At 37.3% G+C, this 22,430-nt stretch overlaps 1 protein-coding gene across 1 annotated transcript in view; it reads left to right on the top strand.

Annotated features, from left to right (window-relative positions):
• Positions 1 to 22,430, top strand: part of LOC128542741 (MORC family CW-type zinc finger protein 4-like) — a 40,542-nt gene that overhangs the window by 17,894 nt on the left and 218 nt on the right. The window contains exons 2-4 of the mRNA XM_053512713.1: positions 18,842 to 18,875; positions 19,144 to 19,254; positions 19,501 to 19,605. Of these exons, the coding sequence (XP_053368688.1) occupies positions 18,842 to 18,875; positions 19,144 to 19,254; positions 19,501 to 19,605 (250 nt within the window). The remainder of the gene's footprint in view (positions 1 to 18,841; positions 18,876 to 19,143; positions 19,255 to 19,500; positions 19,606 to 22,430) is intronic.

Here is a 22,430-nt window from a genome sequence, read left to right as displayed (position 1 = left end):
ATGGAAAAGTAATATCAGCTTTGTGGTGTTGCAAATGAATGAGGACTTTTTTCCTCTTTACAGGATGGTTAAGGGATTTAACATTCCAACTAACAAAATTGATCAAACATCCATTAGTCTGTCTAAAAGAAACACCTGTTTTTGTCATGAAAAGGTAAATAGCAATAGTGAAGCTGCAGATTTACAAAAAATAGAATAGAGCCAGGAAAAAAGAAAGAAAGAAAGAGAAAAAAGGACGAGAGAAAGAGATTTTTTTAAAAGTACTGCTGACTGGCCTGAACCCTAACCCAATCACCCATTAAGCACCGGTGATTAACCCAACCCACAACAACAAATCCACACACTGTGCTTATCTGGATCCTACTGAGCCAAAATCAGGCTCTCACTGAACCATCGTATAGGCTTGTAACAATAAAATATACGGACAAGTCTAAACATTAACTAGTCAACATCATCCTTATTATGGTTATGAAGCGTTAATTACAATTAACTTTGTACTGAAACTAAAACAGAAACTTCAACATAACTACACTAACTTGTGATAAACCACTATAGGTTACCCCGATCAGTACCGTCCATGTGCCAGCGATATGAAATATGAACGTCCTTCAGGAGTTAAGGACTGGCTTCTGCAAAAGTAATAACACTGTGCTTAACATAGTGCATGGCTTTATCCGGATCTGTGAACATCTTGTCCTCGCCCTTATAGGTGATACGGAGTCGCGCAGGATACAAAATGCCGAAGCGCACACCGCCCTGTCCTCGTAAGAGCTTTCTATTCAACAATATTTTTATTGATTTTAAAACAGGGATATTACAGGGTAGACATGTAATGTTAAAAACCTCCTTATAAATCCCTATAACACCCACCCCACCCCTCCCTAGCTCCAAGCCAGCTTTACAAGTACAAGGAAAGACGCCAGGCATAACAAAGAAGGAGAGAAACTAAAAAAAAAAAAGAACCTGGAGCTGGAAGTTTTTTAGTTTTGCGTACAACAACAAAAAGGGAAAAGAAAACAAACAAACAAACGATTAAATAAAAAAGGAATCAAACTATAAATGTATATGAAAAAAGCGAAGGAAGGGCCCCCACACCTGTTGGAATTTTAAGTCTGGATAACGGATTGAGTAGTGGATCTTCTCCAGGGACAGACAAGACATAATATCTCTGAGCCACTGGGCGTGAGTGGGTGAAGTGGCATCCTTCCATTTGAATAAAAGAGAACGCCTGGCCAGGAGTGTCGCAAAAGATAACAAACGCTGTTTAGCTGGAGTTAAACGCTTGTCTTCCTCTCCAGTGACACCAAAGAGAGCGATCAGAGGGTCTGGTTCAAGGTTACATTTCAATATGTACGACAAGGTTTTAAAAACATCCCTCCAGAATTTTTCCAAATTCAGGCATGTCCAGTACATATGAATAAGAGAGGCCTCTACACTTTTACATTTCTCACAACAAGGATCAATGTCTGGGTAAAAACGGGAAAGTTTAAGTTTGGAGAAATGAGCCCTGTGTACAACCTTAAACTGTAATAAAGAGTGGCGAGCACATAAGGAAGTTGAATTGACAAGTTTAAGAATTGAATTCCAAGTATCATCTGACAGCGAGAGATTTAAATCTTTCTCCCAAGCAGTTTTAATTTTACTTAAAGGGGTGTGACTCAAACCCATCAATCCACCATAAATAGTGGATATTAGGCCTTTACGCAGCGGGGACAAACATAGGAGATTATCTATAATATTTGCAGCAGGAGCTTCAGGGAAGTTCGGTATTAAAGAGCGAATGAAGTGTCTTACTTGCAGATATCTGAAAAAGTTTGAATTGGGTAGGTTAAACCTTTCAGAAAGCTGCTCAAACGATGCAAACTTATGGTCAATAAACAGATCTTTGCAAAGCTTGATACCCTTATTGTACCATTCCTGAAACACTGAATCATGTAAAGAAGGTTGGAAGAGATAGTTAGAGACAATAGGACTGGAAAGAGAAAAGCCCAAAAGACCGCAGTGCTTTCTGAACTGAGCCCATACTCTCAAGGTATGCCTAACAACTGAGTTATTGATTAATTTAATTAAGGGGATGGGGAGTGCAGATCCAAGGAGTGCAGAGACAGAAAGATTTTTGACAGACTTTATCTCCATTTCCACCCAGACAGGCCGATTAGGTTGGTTATGAAAATATGCCCAAAAGATGACAGATCGAATGTTTGCTGCCCAGTAGTAAAAGCGAAAATTAGGCAGAGCCATGCCACCGTCTCTTTTAGATCTTTGAAGTAGGGACTTATTTAATCGTGGATGTTTACCTTTCCAAAGGTAAGAGGATATAATTGAGTCTAAAGCACCAAAGTAAGATTTGGGAATGAAAACAGGTACAGACTGAAAGAGATATAAAAATTTAGGAAGAATACTCATTTTAATGGCATTAATGCGGCCCACCAGGGACATGGACAGTGGTGACCATTTTTCCAAGTCCTTTTTAGTTTGGGTTAACAACCTAGTAAAATTTTCTTTAAAAAGGTGTTTATGTTTCCTTGTGATTGTAATACCGAGATAGGTAAACTGATTTTTCACTATCTTGAATGGAAAACCAGTTGTTACTGCTGTATTATTAAGCAGAAAAAGTTCACTTTTGCGCAAATTCAATTTATATCCTGAAAAGTAGCTGAATTCACTAAGCAATGACAGCACAGGTGGAAGGGAGGAGATTGGATTTGATATAAAAAGTAGAAGATCATCTGCATAAAGGGAAACTTTATGTTCTTCTCCCTGCCTCCAAATCCCAGATATATCCCTACAACTGCGGAATGCAATTGCTAGTGGCTCAATGGCAAGGTTAAAGAGCAATGGGCTAAGAGGACACCCCTGACGAGTTCCCCGCTGAAGGCTAAATGGATGAGACTGCTGAGCATTTGTCAGAACTGAGGCAGTAGGGTTTGAATATAATAATTTAACCCAAGTGATAAAACTTGGACCAAAATTGAATTTTTCTAAAGCCCTAAATAAATACTTCCATTCCACACGATCAAAAGCCTTTTCAGCATCTAAAGAAAGGACACACTCAGGGATCCCCTCTGATGGTGTGTACAGGACATCCATAAGACGTCGAATGTTAGAGTAAGAAAAGCGATTTTTGACAAAACCGGTCTGGTCCTCAGATATAATAGAGGGTAAAACAATCTCTAATCTACGAGCCAAGACTTTAGCAAGGATTTTAACATCCACGTTGAGAAGAGAGATTGGTCTATATGAAGAGCACTCTGTTGGGTCTTTATCTCTCTTTGCTATGAGGGTGATGCGAGCCTCATTAAATGACGCAGGCATCTTACCTTGCTTAAAAGATTCAGAAAGAACCAAAGCTAGTTGTGGTGCAAGGTATGAGGAGAATGATTTAAAAAACTCTGCAGGGAACCCATCAGGACCCGGGGACTTACCAGATTGCAATGATGAGATAGCGGAACTGATCTCCTCTTGTGATATGGGCTCTTCTAATCTTAATCTAAAATCAGGGGACAGTGTTGGGATATCTAGTTGATTCAAGAAATTCTCAAGTGAATTACAGTCCTTTGGAAACTCAGAAGTATATAATCGAGAATAAAAATTCTTGAATGCATCATTAATTTTAGAATGGTCGGTAGTAATGGTACCATCCTCCATCTGAATTTTTGTAATGTGTTGTTGTGCTCTAAAACCTCTTAACTGATTAGCTAAAAGTTTCCCAGATTTATCACCATGAATGTAAAATTGGCTCCTACTCTTTAATAATTGGCGTTCGATTACATGCGTCGAGATGAGTTCAAAATTAGTTTGCAATTCTATGCGTTTTTTATACAGATCAGGGTTTTTAAATAGAGCATACTGCTGATCAATTTCTTTAATTTGGTTGGTCAAATCTTTTCGCTCTTTATATGCCTTCCTTTTCATATTTGCAGTATATGAAATTATCTGTCCCCTGAGGTAGGCTTTTAGAGCATCCCAAACAGTTAAACATGACACTTCAGGTGTTTCATTTGTGTTCAAGAAAAAAACTATCTGGTCTTCCATAATTTTTTAAAAATCATTCTCTATCAATAATGAAGAATTAAAGCGCCAATGTTTATTAATTTGAGGAAGATTGGGGAGCTTTATAGACATAACAACTGGTGCATGATCCGATATCACAATGCTCTGATAAGCGCAGGAGCTAACCATGGGGATCAGTTGATTATCTAAAAAGAAATAATCAATTCTGGAGAAAGTATGGTGAACATGTGAGAAAAAGGAGTATTCTCTCTTTTTTGGATTAAGGAAGCGCCATATGTCAGAGATACCAAAACTGCAAAGATAGGACTGATGTAGCATGGCGGATTTACTCCGAGGTATAGGATTGGGAGATGACCTGTCAAGTGATGGATCTAAACAGCAGTTGAAGTCTCCCCCTAATATGAGAGAGTATGAGCTCAGATCTGGTAGAACAGAGAAGAAATGTTCAAAGAAGGAAACATCATCGTAATTAGGGGCATATAAATTAGCCAACACTACATTAGTATTAAATAACTTCCCTGAAACAATGATATAACGACCATGTATATCTGCAATAACATTATGATACTCAAAAGAAATGTTTGGATTAATGAGAATTGAGACGCCCCTAGCTTTGGCCTGAAAGGTCGAGTGGTAGTGCTGCCCTCCCCAACGCGACATAAGGCGAGAATGATCGGAACTGCGAATGTGAGTTTCTTGTAAAAATGCGATGGCAGTGTTAAGTTGTTTAAGGTGTGAGAGCACCTTCCTTCTCTTGACCGGATGGTTTAAACCCTTAACATTCCAGCTCACAAAGTTTAAAGAACTATTCATTCTCCCTGAAAGGAGATGAAGATAGATAAACATAAATAATAATGAAATGCCTAGCGTCAGCCTTAAAACAGAAGTGTAAAACACAGAGCAACCTATCAAAGATACACCGTGTATACTGAACTAACACAATACTGGCTTTGGAGAACCCCCACCCCTGCCCCATACACCCCTCCCCCACACACCCCACTACCCCCAAACAAACAAAGATAGCTGCTAACAAACAAAGCAGCAAGCTCTTCCATCCTTCCATTCTCCACCTAACCACTCTTCCTGCCGCTAACCACACCATCTTCTGCTCCGACGCAGTTTACAAAAACTAAGAATTAAATATATAAATAAAACATTTCCCCACTCCAATACTGAAATCTCTCAATAAGAGAAAAACACAAAACGACCCCCCTCCCCCCACGTCACATTGTAACACTAAAAAAAACAAACATGTAAACTACACGTGACTAGAAATAGAGAAAATAATAATAGAAAACTAACAACAACTACACGTGTTTAACACAATACTCATACCAGGAAAAAACGTAAAGATGGCTAGATTTAAAGTTAAAAAGGGTACTTTCCTGAGAATTGTAGTATTAAAAAATAAAACTATAGTGCACTATGTAGTTTTCGGCAGACTGTCTGTGTTTCTGCGCCTCTTCTACCGAGCGAAGCCACTTCTTCTGTCCGGCAGAGAGAGTGATCCGGAGCCGTGCTGGATACAGGAGAGAAGGCCGGAGTCCACGGTTGTATAACTCAGTCATAACGTCTCTATACTCGGCTCGCTGGCTTAAAACTTCGGGAGCGTAGTCTTCCACGATACGAACCTGCTGACCGCGGTATTCCAGCTATCCTCTCCGCCGAGCCTCCCGAACCAGAAGGTCTTTAACCTGGTACCAGTGCACACGGAGAATGACGGGCCGAGGTCGCTGACCTGAAGCGGGTTTGGATGCAGGTATGCGGTGGGCTCTGTCAATCTCAGGCGGGGATGGAAGCGTTTCACTCCCAAACACCTCGCACAAAAACTTCGAGAAGAACTCGGTAGGGAGTCCACTCTCAGTACCCTCCGGAAGACCCAGGACACGCAGGTTCTGTCTCCTGCTCCATCCTTCTAGGTCTACGACTTTGGCCGTTAACTTAGCGTTGTTTTCCCGAAGTCCGGAGCAGATGTTCTCCAACTCGCTCACACGCTGGCTCAGGTCATCTGTAGCGAGTTCTAATAAAGGTAAGCGCTGTCCATGGTCCTCTACTTGGGATTGAATTTGGTCCAGTTTACTTTCCAGTAAACTAAACGAAGATTTAAATTCAGCCACTAACACTTCACGATGTTTATCTAACAGCGCAGAGATGGCCTCGACTGTTAGAGCGGTCACAGTGTCGTCTTTTTTCCCAGCCTTAACACTCCTTGTAGCCATTTTAAATAAAAAAAGTATGTAACCGTGGGGTAAAGTACAAAGTTATTGTATCCCAAAGTTTTAGTTTAGCATTTAGAAACGGAAAAGGGAGTGAAGGAATGTAAAATTGTCGGAGCACCTAACTCACACGTCTACTCCATGTGGCTGCTAACCGGAAGTCCTCCTCGTAAGAGCTTTCTAACCTCGGTAAATGCCGCACGAGCCTTGGCCACACTCGGAGTGTAATCAGGAAATATAGCTATTTGCTCCCCGTTAAAGTGAAGTGGACCTCAGGACCGGGCACAGCGCAGTACCTCCATACAGTCCTGATGGTAGTGTAACTTGGCGACAATGGTGCGCGGTTTCCCTCCTTGCTTCTTGGGGCCAGAACTTCTATACGAATGGTCAATAAGGAGGTCCTTGTCCATCTGCAGAACTTCAGTCAGTAATTTAGAGACAGACGCGGTGGAGCTTGACCCCGGTTCTTCCGGAATATTAAATTAAATTCATCCTCCTTTAAATCACTAAACGCTTCCATATCTCGTTATAACTGGAAAAATAATGCCCAATTTTTACTATTGGGCTGCTCAACTCAAAACTATAACAAGCTGGATTATGACTAGGCAGGATGCTTTATGGATTGACTTCAAATCCTTATTTTGTTATCCCAGAAGATTTAAATCCCTTTGGTTTATTAATAATATCGATCAGATAAAAGGTCTCACTGATAATATAATTATTTATAATACATTACTGGTTTGGAAAGATGTGAAAAAATATTTGAGCATTCCTCACACTATTTCTGTTCGTTCTCCCTTGGCTTTTAATTCTGATTTTCCAATTCAGAGTATTGGGCTGTCGGAGTGGGGTTCTAAGGGTGTGTCTGACTTTTCAGACCTTTTGGCTTGTGATACTCTGAAGTCATTTAATTATTTTGCGCATTATTATTTTGCGCATTATGCTTTATTAGCGCACTCAGACTCTTCAGCCTATGACTCTTTAAAATCACTGTGGGAACAGGATTTGGGGGAATCATTTAATCCAGCAGTTTGGACCACAAGTTGTGAAGGCATTTTCCCAAAATGCACTTGAGTATCTGTTTAGCATGTTTAGTTTGTTTAGTCTGGTATGTTCAGTCCCTGAATGTTTGGTTATTATTTTGTGAGTTCTGTTTGTCAAATGCTCCAAAGTGAAGCCAACTTCCTTTGTTCATGTTTTTGTTTGGTTATCGTTAAAAAGACTTTATTTAACCCCATCCCTTCTGCGTCTATGCCTTGCCACACTTCATCCCACAATCCAACATCTAATAAACGTGACACCCACGTACATGTCTGCCTGTCTTTCTTTACAGGAGAACTCTGTCTAACTTATACAGAGAAATACAATTTTTTTAAAGTTAAGTATCATATGCCTTGTTTACAGGTTTACCTAAAGGCAAATATTAAAGTACTGCCAAAGTTCTATTAAATTCTATCCAGTCAGTTTTGCATGATGTGTGACAAAATCTGGCTGGATAGACAGGCATACATACAGAAAGGCAGAACATTTTCTGAGATTAGGTTCGTGTCCTCCAATATATGAAACGTAAATAGAGAGTTCTGGCCAATGTACAAACAAAACCTTTTATTTATTATCATTATTATTTTATATAGATAGATTAAACATATATCAGCTGTGGACTTACCATATTTAGCAGTATGGAAAAGGGTGTGCGAGTTGACAACTTAGTTGTGTACGTCTCAAAAGGCCCAGGAAACTTATTCTTGACAAAATCATGATCTTCAGGAGTTTTGAAGTGCTTATCGGGAGTCAAGATATCATCGTAAATGTGACCAAAGAAGAAAATGCTATGAAGCATCTAAAACAAACAAATAAATATATTACACATTATTAATATTATGTTTAGTGAAACGTACAGTATAATATATATTAACTAAAGATTTATTTATAAACCACAACATAGAAAATAAACCACACATATAATCACTAATTACTGTTTTACTTTTTTCCCCAACATACCTCAACCATGTAATCACAGAGACTGTTGTTTCCCTGGTTTTTCTGTTCTATTACCATCTGCAATGTGTGGATGATTAATACAGTACTGCATGCTATAAGACTTTTTCTAATCCTTCCTTTAGATTTCTTGAAATTTGGAGAAGTTTTCTTGGAAAAAAGCCTAATTATACCTGTTTGTATTTACAGTAATACAAGCAGTATGTTTAACAACTCGGACGTTTTTACAAGATGAACAGATTTCAGTAATCGTAAAACATGTACATCATATAATAACACATTAATGACCTTAATAATTTGTTTCTTATTACCTCTTTTGGGTGTTCTTGAATATACATATGTAAAATAAAAACAAATTCCAAATTAGTAGGTTGTATATGCAATATAATAGCAACACATTTATCTGGTTATTGTTATTATTTTTTTTTCTAAGAAAAAAAGGTATTTACCGTGGTATTTCCAGGGTCCATGCTTCATCAGACAAATTTAAGAAAGAATCTTCTGGATTGATGATCAGTACTCTGTTCTGTAATGTCCATCACACACATTCTATGTTTAATTTTCAAGTAAGTGTTACTTTATTGTACAAAGAGCTACCTGCTACTTACTATTGTTGGCTTGTACTGTACATTAACCTCTTGGCAGTCAAATGTGCTCATACACTGTATAAAATATAACCGGCAATTGTTGCTGTAACATATCTTTTTTAATTAATCTTACTCAGAAATCTATCGAGGACTAAAAATGACATAATTATAAATAAATAAATAAGTAAATATATAAATAAATACAATATACCCTGAAAAATTGCTAAATTTATTCCTACTTTTGTTTAATAACATATTTCAAGATTTATTTATTTTTGAATTTTCACATTTCTTCATTTATTTATTTTTGTGTTGTCACATTTCTTAATTGATCTATTTTGGATTTTCCACATTTTTACATGTATTTATTTCTTTTTATGTCATGTTTAGTCCTCCATAAGAAACAAGATCTTTTACTTACAATGAACAAAACCAAGTATACCTAATGAATTTCTCTCTTCATATTGCCTTCACAAGAATTTTAAAAAACAAATCAAGTACATAAAATATTTTACCAAACTAGTACCAAAATAATCTCTGAAAGACAGAACTCGTGGCATAGATCTGAAAGAGACACTGATGACTGTTGTCGACAAAGCAAATCTGCAGTTAGCGCCCCACACAAGGTAGACCTGATTTTATCCCAATATATGTCCTAATTCATTTTTATTAAAATTTTTATTTAAAAAAAAAACAACTTTTTCTTCAATAGCTTCTAGGTCATGTGACCTGGTACCAAAATAATTTAATCTGACACCCCAAAGCGTTTTTTTTTTTTTTTTTATAAAAATTAAAATAAAAAAAATGAATGAAAGACATATCTTGGGATAAAATCGGGTGTACCTTTTGGGGGTCTCAGATCTGATTATTTTGGTACCAATTTGGGGTCACCAGGTCACATGACCTAGAAGCTGTTGAAGGAATAGCATTTTTTTTTTAAATAAAAATGAATGAAGACATATGTTGGGATAAAATCAGGTGTACCTTGTGTGGGGCTTCAATGAAATTATTTTTGGTAGTAGTTTGGGGTCACATGATCACACAACCAAAAAGCTATTTAAGTGATTTTTTAAAAATATATATAATATTTGCTATTTAATTCTCAATACTCAATTATTATCTATTAATTCAGCAATTATTGACAAACAAAAGCAGTACGCATGGCATTTGTATGTTTAATAATAAATTAGTAAAAAACTAAATGAGGCACGGTGCCAGTTATGTAACAAGTACTTTTACTTTTCAGTTGGACAGAAATTTGTCGACGGTCCCTAAAATATTTTACTGATGTAAATAGCTTTTTCATTGTATATACTACCATATCATATATTTGTGTCTAATACTGTTTTATTCATATTTTACAACATTACATGCCGTTTGTAATTTACTTGTGATTGTACTTTTAAAATGTAACCTACGTATCTACAGTATAAACATATTTAACCACTTCAGCAGTGAATGAGAAATTTGGTCGGTCTGGCTTTTAGATAAATTTTATTATTTAATTAATTATCTTATTATAAATATGATACTTATTCTCTATATCAGGGGTGGCCAACCCACGGCTCGCGGGCCGCTTGCGGCTCTTTCACTGCTTGTCTGCGGCTCTTCAATCTATCCACATGTTCTGTGTTTACACTTGCAAATTATTCTTAAAATGTCAAAACATAATTTTTTAATAAAGGGGTATGTATTTAAATGTTGTTGTTTTTTTTACACAACCTCTCGCGCGGTTTAACATATCTTGGGATAAATCCCGCGTGAAGACGTGATGACGTGAAGTTCGTTAGTTGTCTGTCAATCATCATGGCAGAGTCTGGGAAACATACAGCTAAGCGCAAATACAAAGATAAGCACAGAACATTTATATCTGAATGGGAGGATTTATATTTTTTGTTGTTGAAAGAAACGGAAAGCCATTCTGTTTGATATGCCAGACTTCGTTGTCGCATTTTAAGGCTTCAAATCTTGAGTGCCATTTCACTTCACTCCGTTCTACTGTAGCACGGGAATTTCCCAAGGGCAGGGAACTTCGTAAACACAAGGTAAAGACACTGAAATGTCAGTCAGAAAGGCAAACTCTGCTTTTCCGGAAGTTTACCAAGCATTCAGAGACGGTCACATTAGCATTATATCAACTAGCATGGAACATTGCTCGTGGAAAAAAGCCATACCTTTAAGGGGAATTTGTTAAAAAGTGCCTCAGTGATGCTGTTGCTATTCTTTGTCCCAGTGAAACGTTTAGTAAATGACCTTCAGCTGTCACGGCACACTTTTCAACAGAGAATAACGGACATTGACAAATCAGTGGAAACACATTTATTACCAGATCTTCGGAAGTGCCGGTATTTCAGCATTGCGTTGGATGAGTGGTGCGATGTTCAAGACAAGCCACAATTGGCAATATTTGTACGGTTTGTGTCAGAAGACTGCACAATTAAAAAAGAGCTGCTTGACATTGTGCTGCTGAAAGACAGAACTCGTGGCATAGATCTGAAAGAGACACTGATGACTGTTGTCGACAAAGCAAATCTGCAGTTATCAAAACTAACAGCAATAACTACTGACGGAGCTCCAGCCATGGTGGGATCTAAAAAAGGTCTTGTAGGGCTGATGAACGTTTTCCAGAATTTTGGGCGTTTTACTGTATTATTCATCAAGAGCACTTGGTGTCTAAAAAGCTGAACTTAGACCACATCATGAAACCTGTGCTGGAAATCGTCTATTTCATACGCACAAATGCTGTCAATCATAGACAGTTCAAAAATCTCGTTGATGTAGATCTTCCATCTGATGTGCTTCTGCACTGTGTGAGATGGCTTTTAAGAGGTAATGTGATTTCTCGTTTCTTTAAGCTTTTGGATCCAGGGAAGCTGTTCCTTGCAGAGAAACATAAGGACTATCCTAAGCTACATGATCACCGGTGGATTTCAGATTTGGCTTGTTTGGTCGACATTCTGCATTATCTGAATAGATTGAATGTGGATCTGCAAGGGAAGTTAAAGATGCTGCCTGACCTGGTGCAGAGTGTTTTCACATTTTGTCAACAAACTCAAGCTGTTCAGGACACATCTCCAAAAGAGAGACTTCACACATTTTCCAACCTTGTTGAAGGCAAGTGAACAAGCAGCAGAGGTTGTAAAAGGAAGTGTACTGCACAATTTGCAACACTGCTTGAAAATCTTGAGAAAAGTTTAGAGGAGCGATTCTGTAGATAATATTACCAGGATAGCATTCTTTCACCTCAGAAATATTGCCAAGATAAGAAATATATTGTCGCTAAACGATGCAGAAAAACTAGTTCATGCTTTTATCACCTCTAGGTTGGACTATTGTAATGCCTTACTGTCTGGTTGTTCAGCTAGATGCATAAATAAGCTTCAGCTAGTCCAGAATGCAGCAGCGAGAGTCCTCACTAGAACCAGAAGATACGAGCACATCACCCCTATCTTATCTTCACTCCATTGGCTCCCTGTGAAATTTCGCATTGATTTTAAAATACTACTCTTGACATATAAAGCATTAAATGGTCTCGCGCCGCAGTATCTGAGCGAACTGCTAGTGTCTTATGAACTTTTCTTGCAGCAGTGTGCTTCGGGTCATTGTCCTGGAAAAAAATGGTGGTGAACTTCAAATGTTTCCCTGATGTATGGGGCGGCAGTTTCTTTTATAATAACTTCCTCAAAGAAAGACCGATCCATTATCCCTTCAAATATTGCAATCGGTCCTGGTCCAAGTCTGGATATTGCCCCCCCAAACATGAAATTTCAAAGGATGCTTTGGTTTTGGTTTGAACACACGTCTTCCTTTTTTATAAAATGCCATCGCGGCAAAACGATTCAAAGCCATCGTTGTTTCAAAATGACGTCATCAAACAACTTTCTCTTCGATCCATTTTTGAGCTTGTTGAAGACGAAGCTCTTTATTCATGTCTCGGATCATGGGACAATGTTGAGTTTTCCCATACATCCATCCAAGTTTTTGTCTGACACTGTGTATGGATCGCACGCTAATGTTCACACCAAAGTCATGTAATATTTGCTTTTTCTTGCAGCCATTGCATCGTTTTGATCAATGATGTTCTCTATGGCTGAGACAATGTCCCTAAAAACAAGAGAAAGATATTAAATATTTGACACATTAGGCAAAAAACTAAAAAAAATACTACTGTTGTATTATTTATGATGGCGCTAAGTTAAATAACTTGCAGAGTAATTTTGCGAAGATTACGTTTGCGTGCTGTCTTTTCTTTGTAATGTCTTTAACCCTGTGATACACTCTCCTCGCTCCTGGGTCTACGAGCAAAGAAAGTTCTCAGGTACAGTCATCATTATCAGATAACGCTAGCAATGTAGACTTGGTTCATTACATATCTTTGGTCCGTCATGCGTTCACATTTCACCCGCACCGGACCGAGACACACCTTTTCTTGCTTGGTGTGCTGCCAAGTTCGGATGGCCGCGTTCAAATTTATTGAAGTGAAAGAGACATGTCAAGTGTGAACACACCCTTAAAAATAAACCATCAGTTCATCATGTCATGATTATTCATTTATATTTTAACATCGTTGTTTGATAAAATATTAAGCCTTAGGTTAAAAAAAGCCTTAACTGTAATGAGCTTTGAAAGAGTAAAAATACGAGAACATTTTAAAAGGAAATGTCTTATAACGAGGCTATACTGTATAATGCATTCAGAGTTTTGTAGTGTTTAAAAATATAGTGTGTCATGTATAAATCGCAAGATAATACACAGAAAAGTGCAGCCAGGTGCAGTATACTAACTACAAATGTAATATTCAGAATATATAAATGTTTACTAATCTAAAGATATTCGAACCTTTAACCTTTTTAGATATTTGTTTAAATCTTATTAAGTGAACAGGAGCTCATCAGTGAATTTTACATTATGCAAGTTAATCAACTGAAGTTCAAATTATAGTAGTATAAATATAATTTATATGTAAATGTTCGCAAGCTCAGAAGCATAGGCTATGAACATTTTCATTCCAACTAACTAGTTTAATCAGTGGAACATTGCTTGTTCTCCTAAGAACATTCTATGAATAAATTAGTTCACATCGAGTACAATTAGTGAGAGTTATTGTATGTTTATCAGGTCTATAATGTGGTGAATTTGTGTGAACCCTACAAAAGTGTAAAAAGTTCCATGTTGTGTCTAAAGAATTGTGTTATTCAATAACCATTAGGTATTATTTATTAATTTGAGATTAACTAACATTTAGGGTGTATTTATGAGGTAAATAATATAAATCTGGACCTGTTAAAGACTTGTAGGAGTTTACGGGACACTAACAGAAAAAGAAAAAAAAAAAAACTTTGCACATTTTTATACATTTACAGACAAAAAAACTTTTATGCCCTAACTTAATAATAATATTATTATTATTATTATTATTATTATTATTAACAAAAATTAGAATTAAAATATTGAAAAAATTAAAGTACCTACAAGATGAGCAATGAACTATCCACAGTACAGGAAGTAAGTAAATGTAACAAAGAATATGTAAATAAATAATAACCATAAAATAAACCATCAAACAAACAATAAATAAATGAATGAATGAATTAATTAATTACTGAAAAAATTTAATAAAAAATAAATCCAAAGTGTTTCATTGATCAAATCTTAATGGTGAGACAATAACATTTATTTATGTAAGGGGATTTGTGGGTTTCTATTAGATATAACGAGTTAAAGAGGTTTTGTATTTCACAGAGGAGTGAAATAAAAAAATTACATTTATCAATGTAGAACTCTATTAACTGACAATATATTCCTATTATTTGTTATTCCGGCTGAAAAAAATAATAAAATTATATATATATATATATATATATATATATATATAAAATTGTAATCTCAAGTTGAAACATCTGTGTTGGTTTTATAATGTTATAACATTTTATGCTGCTCTCAGGAAAAAAAAACGTGAAAGAGACCTGAATCGTTTGGTGAACCGAAACAAGGGATTCGATTCCGAATCGATTCGAGTGAAAAGATTCGTTCCGGACGCCACCTGTGGCGGAAATCGGACTGAGCATGCGCGTGCGCGCGAGGGTTGCCTAAGGTTTCTGTCAGACTAATAATTAGCATTGAGCTAAAGACATCTGTGACATAAACACAACACCGTGTGGCATAAACACCACGCCTAAATTAATTATTATCATTTTTTTTTTATCAAACAGGTGAGTAGTCATTTATTAAATTTATACACACGACTTTATAGAAACACATCACATTCACAAAAGAATTTTAAAAAATGTAGAGACTTACTAACTCATTATGATAATCATAAAATAAGTCAATAAGGAAATTTATGTATGTAATTTTTTTTTTATATATATGTTTGCATTTGATGTGGTTGCAGTCCCTCTATAATCCTACTCTCTAAATTATTCAAATTCAAATTTTTTAAATTCAAATTTTATTTGTCACATACACAGTCATACACAGTACGATATGCAGTGAAATGCTTGTTAACACAATAATTCACAGAAAAAAAATTATTCACACAGCATTGGCAGGAAGCACAGCATCCTGTGTGGTAGAAGCGAAGTACTTGCTTAATTTTAAATAGATTAATATATATATATATATATATATATATATATATATATGGGTGATTCCATCTCAAATCAACCAGTGGGTTCCACCACATGATCACAGATTTTGCTGATTTTTTCACCAATTGTTGATATTGCCATGAAAATAAAAACCCCCAATTTTTTTGTCCCAACTCCCACTCGTTAAAAAATGGCAGCCATCTCAATTTTTGGCCTCAAAGTGCTTTTAGACATGCCACGCCCCTTTTTGAAATCCTCTTTTCCTTGATAACTCGCTTGCTTTATGTCATATGGAGATGAAACTGGGTATATTTATGTAAGTTTTTATGTAGATTCAGATTCTGCAATCGGAATTTGGCTATCTGCTGTGGTTATGGAGATATTTCTGAAAAAACGTTTTTTGGGGTACCCCTTTTCGACCCCCCAGAACCCAAGGTCTGTATGTATATATGTTACTCAAAAAAATAGGGGTTACTTCACATCACCTTATCTTGAAAATAAATAAAAACCAGGGGTGTGTTATGCCCTGTTTTATAGAAATCATCAAAAATTAATTGTCCAGGTTTTGCAACATTAAATGATTTGACACACAGAAATGTACTGCAATATCTGTAGAATACTTAATGCATACTCATAAAATCTGCTCCTTTCAAAGTAAAAGTTACCTCAAATTCTTCTGTAATGCATATCTAGTCAAAGACTGATAATGACGTTATTCATCTCTCTACACTAAAAGGACTAATCACAGTTTTTTTTCATCACCCTGGGTATCTGATTCTGAAAGAACAAAGCCCACAAAAAAGAGTTCATGGAATAAGACAAAAAGGTACATGTACATGTACGAGACCTGTCAAGTTGCAGTGACACAAATAATATCAACTAGGAAAGGCATGCACTTTGTAGCTACCAAAGTCATTTTGATAGGAAATGCCTCCACAAATTTGTAAAAAAAAAAAATATAATTCTTGTACTGGCTGGCTGCACCATCTGAGAAGTAATGCACATGATTTAAATTTGGTAGAAGAACTTTCAGTGGATTCATGAGAACCTTAATAAACTTGTGAACAACAATAGCATTGTGTTCCCTTTCATTACTGACGACACAAAAACTTTTGCAACTTAGTGAACCATTGTTTTCGCTACCACCCCTATAGTAAACCATGAAAGGATGCAGAATCACCTGGGATGTATCCCAATGAAAACCTTGAACAGCATCCTGACAAATAAAAAATAACATTCAGCAAAATCCATGAGGATAACAGCCTCCTTTCCAATGGGAAGTTTCTTTTTCAGTTCTTTCAAATAAGCAGCTTGGGCCTTGGCTGTATAGTGATGAGCTGTGCGGGGGTCACATTTTTCACAAAGCCTCATAATGAAATCCACTGCTTGAACTGAACAGTGTCATCTGGGTCCAAATCAGCATTTTCAAATATACCATCAAGATTAGGGCTGGGCCATATCATACCTTCCACGGTAATACCGGTACAATGTTAGGCAATGATAAGAAAATGAAATATCGCGATAGAATATGGGTAAAACACGCATGTGCAGTGCCTTTGTTTCCAAACGCTTATGGCGGAAAAAGCATGGCGGCGGCGGGGAATAAGAAAGGCGAAAGCGGATCGTTGAATGAAACAGATGAACCAGAATTGGTTTGTAAAAATGGTGCAACTTCAGTGGTGTGGAATTTGCATTTGCACTGTTAAAATTTTATATAGCTTTAATGCACATACAAACAGCTGCTTTGTCTCGTGTCAATCATATCGTCAGTTATATCATTATCGCAAATATTCAAATATATATGGTGATAAATATTTTTGCCCATATTGCCCTGCCCTAATCAAGATAATCAGATAGTTTTGATTTAGGGGGGCACTGCTCACACCTGTGCAACATATAGTCACGAGAATCCAAAGAACAGACAAGCTTTGCCATCAAGTCTTTGTAATCAGATTGTGATTAAGATAACAAACTACATTGGAAAGCTTCAGTTAATAAATTAACATAAATAAAACACACTCACCTGCTTTTGTTTTTCTGCACTTAATTAGCACCAAGAAAAAGATGATGCAATCACCAAGTTCCTTAAGTGCGAGGTCACTCATGGAGTTGGTAGGAGATAATTCAACTTTCTGATCAGTATGAACCTGAATGGTTCAGTTACAGGATACTGTTTGACAGTGATACATGTATCTTACATGTACCCCCATAAAATGACACATTTACTGGTAGATAAGGCCTATTGTGTACATCCATGTACATTCTCTGTATATAAAATGTGTATCAAATCGTAAAACATTTGCAAAACCTGGACAATTAATTTTTGATGATTTCTATAAAACAGGGCATAACACACCCCTGGTTTTTATTTATTTTCAAGATAAGGTGATGTGAAGTAACCCCTATTTTTTTGAGTAACATATATACATACAGACCTTGGGTTCTGGGGGGTCGAAAAGGGGTACCCCCAAAAAACGTTTTTTCAGAAATATCTCCATAACCACAGCAGATAGCCGAATTCCGATTGCAGAATCTGAATCTACATAAAAACGTACATAAATACACCCAGTTTCATCTCCATATGACATAAAGCAAGCGAGTTATCAAGGAAAAGAGGATTTCAAAAAGGGGCGTGGCATGTCTAAAAGCACTTTGAGGCCAAAAATTGAGATGGCTGCCATTTTTTAACGAGTGGGAGTTGGGACAAAAAATTGGGGGTTTTTATTTTCATGGCAAGATCAACAATTGGTGAAAAAATCAGCAAAATCTGAGAGGTGATGGTGGAAAATTTCTCTTTCATTGGTTGATTTGAGATGGAATTACTCATATATATATATATATATATATATATATATATATATATATTATTAATATCAGAATCACAGTAAAAACTGAAATCTTCACCTACCCATCGTGATAAGATCGTATCAGGTGCTCCCTGCATTGGTTTTATTGAATGGTGTTTGAAGAGATTTTTTAGGGGTGAATTGAAATAAAATCTATTTATTCTACGCCATGACGTTGATGCGTACACACAACCTGTTATGATGAATGGCTTGTGTTAATCAGAACACTTGAATTTCGTAGCAACATCTAACTAAGACAATTATAGTTATGATCAATGTGATATCAGTTTACACTAACATGTTGATTTATTCACAAAGAAGTTTACATTTTGTGAAATTCTATCGTTTATTTTGTCACCTGTCAATCCGTCTTTGCTTTATTTTTCTTCCTAATTTCTGTACACATTTAATGAGATCTCGTATATGATAGAAGAAGATGGAACTTTCACCAAAAGTATTTCTTTTAACACTCAGTGGGAAAAAGTTACAGGTGAGGGCGGAGCTCAAGACGTGTTCATGCCACTAAAATCACAGCTCAAGTGTAGGAAATGAGTTTGTTAGGATATTTCAAATCCTGTGTTTGTATTTAGGTGGAGACAAGACCATCAGGCAGGAAACACACAGGTACTGTCTCTTCCTTTCTTCATTCTTATCTCTTTCCATATCTCCCTGTATCTCCCTCTATTCACTGATATTTACAGGCAAATGAGGGATGAGGTGGATGAGTGCAGTCAGGTTCAGACTCTCAGCACACACAGAGAGACAGACAGGAAGCAGACAGACAAGAGCAGTGAGGCAGATCAGTGTAAGTGTAATAACAGCATCATGACTCTTCCTATAGGCAGGTTTGTCTAGTGTGTGTGTGTGTGTGTGTGTGTGTGTGTGTGTTTAGATGTCTCATGGGTGCAGTGTAGCAGGCCTGAATGTGCTAAATGGAGACAGCTGAGAGATGGTGTTGATCCTTCAGATTTGCCTGATGACTGGACCTGCTCAAACAACACAGGTACACACCTACACACACACACACACACACACACACACACACACACACACACATATATATATTTTTTTCAGTTGCAGTGACAGTTTGGTAAGCTGGTTTATGGTTGTTTAAGTGTATTTAAATAAAATGCATGTTAACTTACTTTACACAACAGCTTAACATTACACAACAAATTACAACACAATGTGTGTGTGTGTGTGCGTGTGTGTGTGTGTGTGTGTGTGTTTAAAACCCTGCCCTCCGCAGTTGTTCGGCTCCAAAAGAGAAGAACACCGTGGACAAAGAGGAGATATTTTTCTACAGTCAGGTTCCTAGATCACTGGTTTGGGCTCAGCAAAGTGGCTATTCATGGTACTCTGTCTCTCTCTCTCTCTCTCTTACACACACACACACACACACACACACACACACACACACACGCAGATATTTAACCAGGTAGTTATACACATAACACATGATAGGTTTGGCTTGATGACTAGTGACTAGTTCGGCCTGGTCATTAGATAACAGTTCTATTAAATATTTGACCCCAAATACAAAATTTAACTTTTTTAAAATACAGTAAAACCTTGGATTGTGATTGGTTTTGCAAGACGGGCAAAAATGTATATATATTTTACTTTATATTTTGTATTAATTATTTTTATATGAATGTCTTTGGGTTGTGGAACGAATCATCTAAGTTTCCATTATTTTTTTGTATGGGGAAAGTCGCTTTTATAGTAATAGAGATAAGTGTTGGATTACAAGCACACTTCCAGAATGAATTATGTTTGCAATCCAAACTTTAACTATACTGTACTTAAATTTGACCTGCAGTAGTGAGTTCTGCCCTAACTGACTTCTGTCATAATGGACCTGAAGATGTCAGCAGAGCTAGGGTTTACTACACTCTTTCAAAAGATTAAAAACTGTACTGGAGCAAAACCCTCGTCTCCCTGTGATTGGCTGTCATTGATGTCATGTTGAAACTTTAATTTAAGTACTGGTTTGGAAATTCTCTTAATTGATGTTATTGAGGATGACGATGATGATGATGATGATGATGTGTACAGGTGGCCGGCGATGGTCGAGCGAGATCCTGACACTGGGGAATATTTGGAATTCTGGAAAGTGTCTGATCTCACCCCAGTCTGTCTCCTCTCTCACATACCTGATTTATTAAAATATTACTGAAATTTAGAACAATTAATTCATAATGTGTGAAAAAATAAGAAGCGGTTACTTGTGAAGGATGTTGAGAACAGCATGTGTGTTGCAGTTTAAGTGCCATGTGACATTTTTTGGAGAACCGGTGACTCGGGCCTGGCTCGCCTGCAGCAGGGTGAGGGACTACGCTGACCTGTCTAAGGAGCAGCTTCTCAATGTAAACACACATACACACACACACACACACACACACACACACCCCATAAACTCAGATGCTACCTTCTCACTACAGAAAACCCACAATGAATTTCAGGTAGTTAGTTTCCACAACTAGCAGTCAGTAACTCCAGTGGTGACTGTGTAGGAAAAAATACTTACAGTGGTGTGAAAAACTATTTGCCCCCTTCCTGATTTCTTATTCTTTTGCATGTTTGTCACACTTAAATGTTTCTGATCATCAAACACATTTAACTATTAGTCAAAGATAACACAAGTAAACACAAAATGCAGTTTTTAAATGATGGTTTTTATTATTTAGGGAGAAAAAAAATCCAAACCTACATGGCCCTGTGTGAAAAAGTAATTGCCCCCTGAACCTATGAACTGGTTGGGCCAGCCTTAGCAGCAATAACTGCAATCAAGCGTTTGCAACGAGTCTTTTACAGCGCTCTGGAGGAATTTTGGCCCACTCATCTTTGCAGAATTGTTGGAATTCAGCTTTATTTGAGTGTTTTCTAGCATGAACTGCCTTTTTAAGGTCATGCCACAAAATCTCAATAGGATTCAGGTCAGGACTTTGACTAGGCCACTCCAAAGTCTTCATTTTGTTTTTCTTCAGCCATTCAGAGGTGGATTTGCTGGTGTGTTTTGGGTCATTGTCCTGCTGCAGCACCCAAGATCACTTCAGCTTGAGTTGACGAACAGATGGCTGGACATTCTCCTTCAGGATTTTTTGGTAGACAGTAGAATTCATGGTTCCATCTATCACAGCAAGCCTTCCAGGTCCTGAAGCAGCAAAACAACCCCAGACCATCACACTACCACCACCATATTTTACTGTTGGTATGATGTTCTTTTTCTGAAATGCTGTGTTACTTTTACGCCAAATGTAACGGGACACGCACCTTCCAAAAAGTTAAACTTTTGTCTCGTCGGTCCACAAGGTATTTTCCCAAAAGTTTTGGCAATCATTGAGATGTTTTTTAGCAAAATTGAGACGAGCCTTAATATTCTTTTTGCTTAAAAGTGGTTTGCGCCTTGGAAATCTGCCATGCAGGCCGTTTTTGCCCAGTCTCTTTCTTACATTTACATTTACATTTAGGCATTTGGCAGAAGGCGACTTACAGAAAGTGCTTTAAAGTTTACATCTTTGGATACATACTTACACTGGGTTAACTAGGTTAATAACTAAGTGCCATTAGTCCAACACAACTGGGAATTTTTTTTTTTTTGTGTGGTGGGGGTGGTTAGTCCAAGTACTGGAGAAACAGATGCATCTTGAGTCGTCGTTTAAAGATTGTCAAAGTCTCTGATGTACGGACATCTAGAGGAAGTTCATCCCACCACCTAGGTGCTAGAACAGAAAAGAGCCTGGATGAATGCCGCCCTCGATCCCTGAGAGATGGTGGGATGAGGCGAGCAGTGCTGGAGGATCGGAGGGAACGTGGTGCAGTGCGTGGTGTGATTAGCGCAGAGAGGTAAGTGGGTGCTGGGCCATTTTTAGCTTTGTAGGCAAGCATCAGTGTTTTGAATTTGATGCGGGCAGCTACAGGAAGCCAGTGCAGGGAGCGGAGGAGTGGGGTGGTGTGGGAGAACTTGGGGAGGTTAAAAACGAGACGTGCTGCTGCATTCTGGATCATTTCCAGTTCAGTTCTTTCTTATGGTGGAGTCGTGAACACTGACCTTAATTGAGGCAAGTGAGGCCTGCAGTTCTTTAGATGTTGTCCTTTGTCCATTATCTTTGACTAATAGTTAAATGTGTTTGATGATCAGAAACATTTTGTGTGACAAACATGCAAAAGAATAAG

Source organism: Clarias gariepinus, chromosome 15 (assembly GCF_024256425.1).
Source record: "Clarias gariepinus isolate MV-2021 ecotype Netherlands chromosome 15, CGAR_prim_01v2, whole genome shotgun sequence".
In the NCBI taxonomy this organism is placed as follows: Eukaryota; Metazoa; Chordata; class Actinopteri; order Siluriformes; family Clariidae; genus Clarias; species Clarias gariepinus.
This window is presented reverse-complemented; position numbering and strand designations above follow the sequence as displayed.